The following is a 7,643-nucleotide window of genomic DNA, read 5'->3' as shown; positions in this document are numbered from 1 at the left end:
TTCACCGCCCTCACCGCCACACAGTAGGCACGTGTTATGATGTTCTACTCATACCCAATCAGCCTCACAGCACATCTTTCACCACTTGCACTCTAGCCATCCTCCAGCCTATTTCATTGCCCTTAGTTCTCCGGGCTCTACAGTGCCGGAGAGGGAACTCAGGGGCAACCGTGTTGAGAGCCCGATGTGCCTCGCTATTCCACAGCGTGACAAAGGCTTCAACAGGGTCACCTGCTCTATCTCCTGGGAACTCCCCCAGGGCATTCAGGAATCCTGGGGATTCCATTTTGTTACTGCAACACCGCAATCAGAAAACCTGCAGTGCCTGGTGAAACATCCACAAAGTTACATTAGTCTTTGCCAAGCTGTCTGGGAGTTGATGAGTGCTGTAATCTATAACATCTGGAGGGCCCCAGCTTGGCAAAGGCTGCACTACATGATACAGAAGCCACATTGGGAGCAACAACCCCACTCCAGGGAATCCCTCAGGATAATAACCACCAACATACCAAATGATAAGAAGCCACATCTGGTGGAGAAATATGTTTCTGGCAGCTCTCCTTCTCAGAAATAGCTTTCTTGTGGAAGCTCACCTCAGCAATATTATCAATTTTCTATTTCATTTTTATTAAAGTTACATCGTTTTTTTTTTTTTTTTAAAATCATTAACTTTTTCAATAGAAAAAATAAAGAGAGAAAGATAAGTAAGAACAACTGCATATTTTGTTTTGTAGAAGTTCATCCTTCATTTATCACAGGGGTAGGGAACCTGTGGCAACGCACCTGTTGCATTCCAGGTGTTGGTGGATTACAGTTCCCAACATTCCTGACCATGCTGGCTGGGGCTGTTGAAATGTGAGTCACACATCCTCTTGTGGACCACGGGCTCCTCATCTGTTTAAACAATAAGGCCACTGCTGTGGCCTCAAGCCTGGTTTAAGAAATCAGAAACAAGCAATGCATATAAAATTATCTCACATAATAACAGAGAACTCATTTAATAAGTGAACAAATTCTTAGTTTGCTAAACAAAATTAATGCACATCCACATTTCTATTATTAGCCTTAAGCCTTCAGGGTTTGATGGGCTAAAACCCCCATAATATTAATTGGAAAAAATAGAAGATACAAGGACTCCACCTACCCCAAAGCCAGCTTCCCCATATTCTCTCCTCCACCCCGGTATTCCTAGGTGTCCTGATTTGCTCCATGACAGAAATTCAACAGGTGAATCTTTTTTCTGGCATGGAAATCCTGGCCTGGGGATTAATATTATTGGTTGAATTTTTCCTTGTTATTCTATTCTAGCAGAACACATGAGATATGGGACATACAGCCAGTGGTATTTTGAGGGGTGGCCAAGGAGTAGAGATGGGGAGAAATTTGATTCCGTTTACATTTAAAGGCAAACCTACCTAATTCACAATTTCTGAAACGGAAGCAAAATCAAATATGGCTGTCGTTCAGGATTTTCACCCCTCTGAACGTTGAAATGCCATTATCCAGTCAAATAATGTGTACAAAAATGCATATACTAGGGTAAAATGTGCATTGAAATACATACATTAGCTAAAATAACATGCCAAAATAAAATTTTAAGGGGGTGGAATGGTTTTGCAAAACTGGTATGTTTGGAAAGATTGTATAAATATGTGTATATTTGGAGAAATGTGCCCTAAAACGCTGACAACTTGATAAGGACTATAAAAAATTGCAAACTGATGTGGAAATGTAAACAACTGAGCTTTAGACTGGGGGGGGGGAAGAGTAAAGAGAAACTGAAATTGATATATCTGCTCATCTCTTCCCAAGGGGCCTGAGCTCTGGGTCTTTTGCACTCTTGTCCTTTTCTTTCCTTGCTTTTTACAAAACTTAATGGTGGTAATAATTTACTTGGTGGGCAGCTCAGCACACTGCAAAGTATGACTGAGACTCCAGCCATGCACCATCTTAATTTGTCCAGTGGCATCTATACATTAAAAAAGCATATGCAAAATTGTGTCATAGGCCTATGCCCAGAGCCCTAGTCATGACCCTCCAGACAGCTCTTCTCCTACTCCTCCCCAGCATTGCTTTTCAGGAAAGGTAATCTTCATGAGATCAAGTGTTAGTCTCAAGAGCAATCAAGCAGGTTACTCACCTGCCATCCTTTCCAGGAACTTGAGGTGTTAAGGGACTGCAGTGCTGTGCACTCCTAATTGCTGTTTCATCTTGAACTCTTCCCCTTACAAACACAGGAGTCGACAGATACATCTGTGCATTAGCACATTTTTCAAGATGTAAGCTTACTTTACTCAGTTGCAACTAAAATCAGTCTCTTTCCCTCTTTGTGTGATGCAAGCCGTGGCTAAGGAGTGGGGATGGGCAAATCTGTCTATTTTGGTTTTTCTCAGCTTCTCATTATTTTTCAGTTTTAGAGTCAGTTCTCCACATCAGTTTGCGATTTCAAAAAGTTCCTACAAAAATTCATCAGAATTTTGTGCAAATTTCTCCTACCATACACACCTTTGTAGGCAGTTGTGCTTAATATGATAAGTTTTTGTGTGGTATTTTCACTGATATATGCATTTGTATGCACACTTTAGTATAGGCTTTTTGTACACACTAGTTGGCTGCAGAACTGCACTGCAAAATTCTGAGAAGTGGCTCTGTTTCAGTTTGGATATTGTTTTGGAAAGGGCAGATTAGGTAAATTAACCTTTAAATGTGAACTGAATCAAATTTCTCCTAATCTCTACTCAGGAGGATTGCCAACTTTTTTACTGGGTCCTGCTCTTCTGCCTTTACCAGCCGCAGGTTCTGCAGAGAATGCTTTTCTTCATTGTATAACAATTTATATCTGTTTGTTATATTAAAGGCAGAAGGGCAGGCCAGGCCCAGGTAGACACATCTTGGGACACCCTTGCTGGAAAGGACAACAGGCCTCTTGTATCTTTTATAATAGCATACAAGAGAGAGATTTGTCAGGTGCAGCTTGCCATTATGGACACAAGCTTCCCACCTCTACTGCAGAGCCCTTAAAGGCGCAGGAGCCCTTGGCATCCGGACCATGTATATTCCCTGCCCAGTCCTATGCATGCTTAGAGAGTCCCACCGAAACTACTCCCTAGTAGATGTGCTGAAGATCGCGAACTCGGTGCCCTTTCCTCTTTGTGCCGAGAGCTGCGTGTCTATGTGCGCTTCCTAGAGATTAAGTTCTCCTGGGCTCTCGTGGAACTTTCTTCAGCCTAAACGTGCATTAGGTCGGCATGGCAAGGCTGTCATCCGAAGCGTGTTTTTTTTTACGTGGCGGTAAGTCTCACTGAAATCCATGGGACTCATTTTCAGAGCAAACATACGCATAGGATGGGGCTGCGACGTTTCCCTTTCAAAGGCGGGCGATGAGAAGAGAAAATAGGTTCAATCTCTTGACCGTAGCGAAGAAAGCTTTGGCTGCTTTCGCTCGCAGGCTGCAATTCTGCGCCCACTTACTAGGGGGTGACCCCACTGAAGGCAATGGGGCTTATTACCGAGAGAAGACCCCTGGGACCGGCGCCTAAAGCTGTTTCTTCGGCAGCAAGCCCCCACGGTTTCCCTGCGAGATCCTCTCCGGCAGGTGCAGCGGCAGCCTGTCTTGAGCGTTGAGATTCGTTGAACCCGGGGAGGGGGGTTACTTCTGAGTAAAGCGTGCACAGGGATCGGGCTCCATTGGGGCTGTCTCACGATAGACAGAGATCTAGATAGAGATATATAACCATCGCTACCTGCGCTGGTAATGAAAGCGGCCCGTATTTTGTAAAGGAGGGCGCAAAAAGAGGGGCTGGGAGACATAGCCCCCCACCCCCTTTCCTCCGGTCCCTCACAAGCCGTTCCTCTTTAAAGCCGACTCCAGTCGCCCTGTCACTCAGTCCAGGCAGCGGTTGTGGGCGGAGCTCCTCTGGCGGCGGCTGGGGATGTTCAGCGAGCCTGGGAATGGAGCGCAGAGGAGCGCGTACATGAGCGAGCGAGGCAGGAGAAGAACGAGCGAGGCAGAGCAGCACAACTCCGCCGTCTTCTGCGCCTTAGCGGCCGCCAAGCCAACTGCCGCTGCTTCTGCTGCCTCTGCGGCGCGTCCCAAGAGGGCATTGGCGACTGGAGAAGGCGGACAAGGCTGCCGGCCGGGGGGATCGGCGAGGCAGCCAACGCAACTGCCGGAGCGCGCAAGTTCGACGCCCGTGGTTTCCCCGCGGAACTCTTAAGGAATGAAAGCTTTTTCGGCCCGTCTGGTCCTCCTCTGCGTCTTCCTCCTCGGCCAAGGTAGGACGCGGGCTCGCGGGCTTTCAGCCGCTCCGTTATTTTTATGTTAACTTTCTGGGTGGGTTTGGAGGGGTGGCGGCGCTGGCTGCCAAAGTGCCTCTGGCGTTTGGGAGAGGAGAGGAGGCTGCAACTCCGGCGACTTCGGTTTTCAGAGCCGCCTTGTGCATCCCCCGCTATCTTCTACTCTCCTCCCCCCCCCCCCGCGCACAGCTGCCGCTTCTTTTCGGTGTTTCGCGTGGAAACGGAGGCTTGCGCTCTCGCCAAGCAGCCGGGGGATGCGTGCCTTTTGCGTGCCTGTCTCCTTCCCCGCGCCATGCGTATGACTCTGTTGTTGTTATGCTTCGGCTCCTGTTCAGGAGAGGAGTCCTCGGTGTGTATTTATTATGGTTATTAATAAAAAAACCCTTCCAAATGTTTCTGTTCTTCCGGATGTAGTCAGACCAGGAGAGGGTGCTTTTCCCGTTTTTTTATGTTGGGGGGACAGGAGGATTGAGGAGGTGAGTTAAAAGAGGATTGTGGTGATGAGTAAAAAGATTGAGGGGGGGAAGAGGAGAGAGACGACGGGTAGTCCGATCCTGGGCGCGTTTACTCGGAAGTAAGAGCATGGCGCTTCCTCCCTCAGTAAGTGTGCCTAGAGGTGCTGCTCGTTCAGGGACTAGTAGTTACGGGTCCTCCCTGGCTTCTGTTCAGGTATCTGTGTCCTTGGATGCATCCAGGCTGCACGCAAAACGGTGGTGGATTTTCAGTTGGGCTGTAAGGTTGGCTTCCATGGGATTCGCCTGTTTCTGCAGAGAGGCAGGAGCTGGTACACCTAGTAAAGTGACTTGGGTTTGGAGTCCATTGGGTTTTAGTGTGATGTCATGTATGAAAAAGCTGCACACAGATTACTGGGGATGGGGTGGGGTGTTTTATTCAGGATCACCTAAAGAACTTCCACTGTTTTATAGAAGTCTGGGGAACAGACCCATAAACTATTCTGATTTATAACAATTTGTTTGGGTAAAAGCAGTCACCTGCGGAATTCCGGGCACCGGGATAACTGGGCTTTCCATGTGCCCTGAACACACCCACTACCACCACCCGTGCCAAAGCTGTGTGCCATCACTGTGTGCCATCTGTGTCTTGTTTGGACACCCACTGTCCCAGAATCATTCTCGGGGGAGGGGATCAGTGTGTGTGGCTTTTTTAAAAAAAGGATCACAACAGGTCCATCTGTTGATTACATGAAGAGGAAAACTTAGCTGTGTTTTTAAAATGAGAAATGGCTTTAGCACCTTCTTCTTAACTGAAAGCACAAGACTGAGCAGCTATCCCTTTGCTTACCATTGCTCTAATTTTGATGTCTTTGCTTGTATTGTGTCATCCTTCCCCCCTTCTCTTGTACTTAAAGCAAAGAATTACTTTTTGCACTAAAGGAACACATGTTCGTAAGCTTGCCACACAGCCAATGCTTTCTATGAAGTGGGGGTTCAAGTCCATTTGCAATACAGCACCCTGTCTTTCTCTGTTTTTCTTTTTTTAAAAGTCAGCGTCTTCCTTCCTGTCCTTGGATCCCATGAAGTGAATGGATATGTTGAGGAGCCTGCAGAAGTTTGGGTTCCTTTTTCCCACCCATCATCTTCTCCCCTCCCCCCATTTAAAAAAAGTTGGTGCACTTTAAAGTAAAGGTGCTGGCATTCAAAACCAGCTGCTTGGTTCAGCATGGATGAATATCATTTTCCTGTCTACTGTGCTTCGGATAGCTCCTTGGTGTGTGGCGAGGTGGTGGCAAAGTCTTTTATTTCCCCAAAGCTGCTACTCTTTCTTGTAAAAGTGCCTAACTTCACTTGTGTGCAGTTAGGTTTGATGGCAGGAAACTGGGTTACTAGCCCACTGGAGTGTGGCTGGCTTGGATGCAATTACTACATCATCGATTAGATTGGCTCCTACCAAGCCACTTGAAGTATACTTGAAAGGGTTCAGCAGGCAGAAATGTATTCAAGAAGCTTCCAGCTGCCTGTCTGGATGCAATCTCTGCTGGTGTTCATGTGGATTTCTGTCCCTTGTGTCCATAAATAGATGTGTACTATGCGTGTCCCAGCGCTGTGGTGGTGTCCCCAGAAACTACGGATGTGATTTTTCTCCTCTTACTTGTTTTGCATTATGAAGTGACTGCCATAGCAATGGGACAGTTGTTTGGTGCCCTGCTTAAACCATACATAGGATATATATTATAAATAAGGTCTTTGTGCGGCCCGTGGGATCTTGTTAGGATTTCAGTGGTCTCAGTTTACAAATGGCTTGCAAATAAGTAAATTTTGAGCCCTTGTAGCATCCCAGTATCTTGTTCTGCATGAAGATCTCCCAATATCTTGCAGGCACACAAAAAACCAAGCCAACTTTGGATGTAGCCAGTATCAGTTGGATTTTTGAGTTCGGCCTGAAGCCAAACGGGTTTTCCCTCAAATCTGTAAGGAAGTCTTGTGTGGTCCCAAGAGACGCAAATAGAAGTACGGCATGCAAAACATGTAGGGGGATCTTCTATATAGGCATTTGAAAGCTCTGGATGATGGCCACCCTGCACTCTATGGTATCTTACGAGGGATCGCATGAGTGCACCTGTTAGTATCTTTGCACTTGTGGGATGCTATTCCCGGAGGTAGTATGTCGGGGGTGGGTGGGAGTCTCTGGCCATTCTTATAATTGCCTCCTAGGCATGTTATGCTTTTGTGCGTTCTCGGCTCTGGCTGAACAGGGATCTGTTTGACCTGTCTCAGCTGCCGTTTCACAATGTAAAGTGCAGCTACCTTTTTGGAGAAGAGCCTGCCGATGCATTTCTGCCTCCCCACTGAGTCTTTTTAAAGCCTCTTAGCAGAATAATTTTCAGACATGCTCTTCAAAGCCAGATTTCAGTTGTATCTCCAACATGTAAATGTCTAGTGGCAAATCCACTGTGCCAACTTCCTGGTCTGTGTTGCCCCTGCGCTTATGGTCTTAAGGAGGTTATGAAATAATTAAGGATGGGATCTCTCAAGACCCAGATTTTTTTAAAAAAGTGCTCTTGCTAATTGTCAAGCTCTGGTTTCTCTTAAGACTGCACAGGGAAAGAAATTGCTTCTGTGGTACTTTTGTGTGTGGGTATATTCTCTTGTCAGCAAAGGGATGAGAAACCCAGGTCCTACCTCAGAAATTTGACAGCTGCCGGGGTTGTGTATGTTTGGTCTCTGTGTGTTACTCACTCCTTTTCTGGGGGTTGTTTTCCCTGGTGCTGTTGCTTTTCCTGAGCTGTCAGGGCTGTAGTGCTTCATGAAAACTGGGATAATGTCACAAGGCAACTTACCTCCTGCTAGCGAGCAGCATCAGCCCTGGGCTTTGGTGGAAAGAGAAGT

The 7,643-nt window shown here is 46.8% G+C and overlaps 1 protein-coding gene across 4 annotated transcripts in view; it reads left to right on the top strand.

The window, feature by feature from the left end:
• The first annotated feature begins 3,386 nt into the window (after nucleotides 1-3,386).
• KIRREL3 (kirre like nephrin family adhesion molecule 3) overlaps nucleotides 3,387-7,643 on the top strand; it is a 973,594-nt gene continuing 969,337 nt past the window's right edge. For 3 of the 4 annotated variants that reach the window (XM_061592926.1, XM_061592928.1, XM_061592927.1), the window contains exon 1: nucleotides 3,387-4,275. In XM_061592926.1, the coding sequence (XP_061448910.1) occupies nucleotides 4,221-4,275 (55 nt within the window). In that variant the 5' untranslated portion in view covers nucleotides 3,387-4,220. The remainder of the gene's footprint in view (nucleotides 4,276-7,643) is intronic. The other variant, XM_061592929.1, reaches the window with a different exon arrangement.

The sequence above is a fragment of the Rhineura floridana genome, chromosome 12 (assembly GCF_030035675.1).
Source record: "Rhineura floridana isolate rRhiFlo1 chromosome 12, rRhiFlo1.hap2, whole genome shotgun sequence".
Taxonomy (NCBI): domain Eukaryota; kingdom Metazoa; phylum Chordata; class Lepidosauria; order Squamata; family Rhineuridae; genus Rhineura; species Rhineura floridana.
Note: the sequence above shows the minus strand (reverse complement) of the source record. Positions and strands in the feature narration are given on the sequence as shown.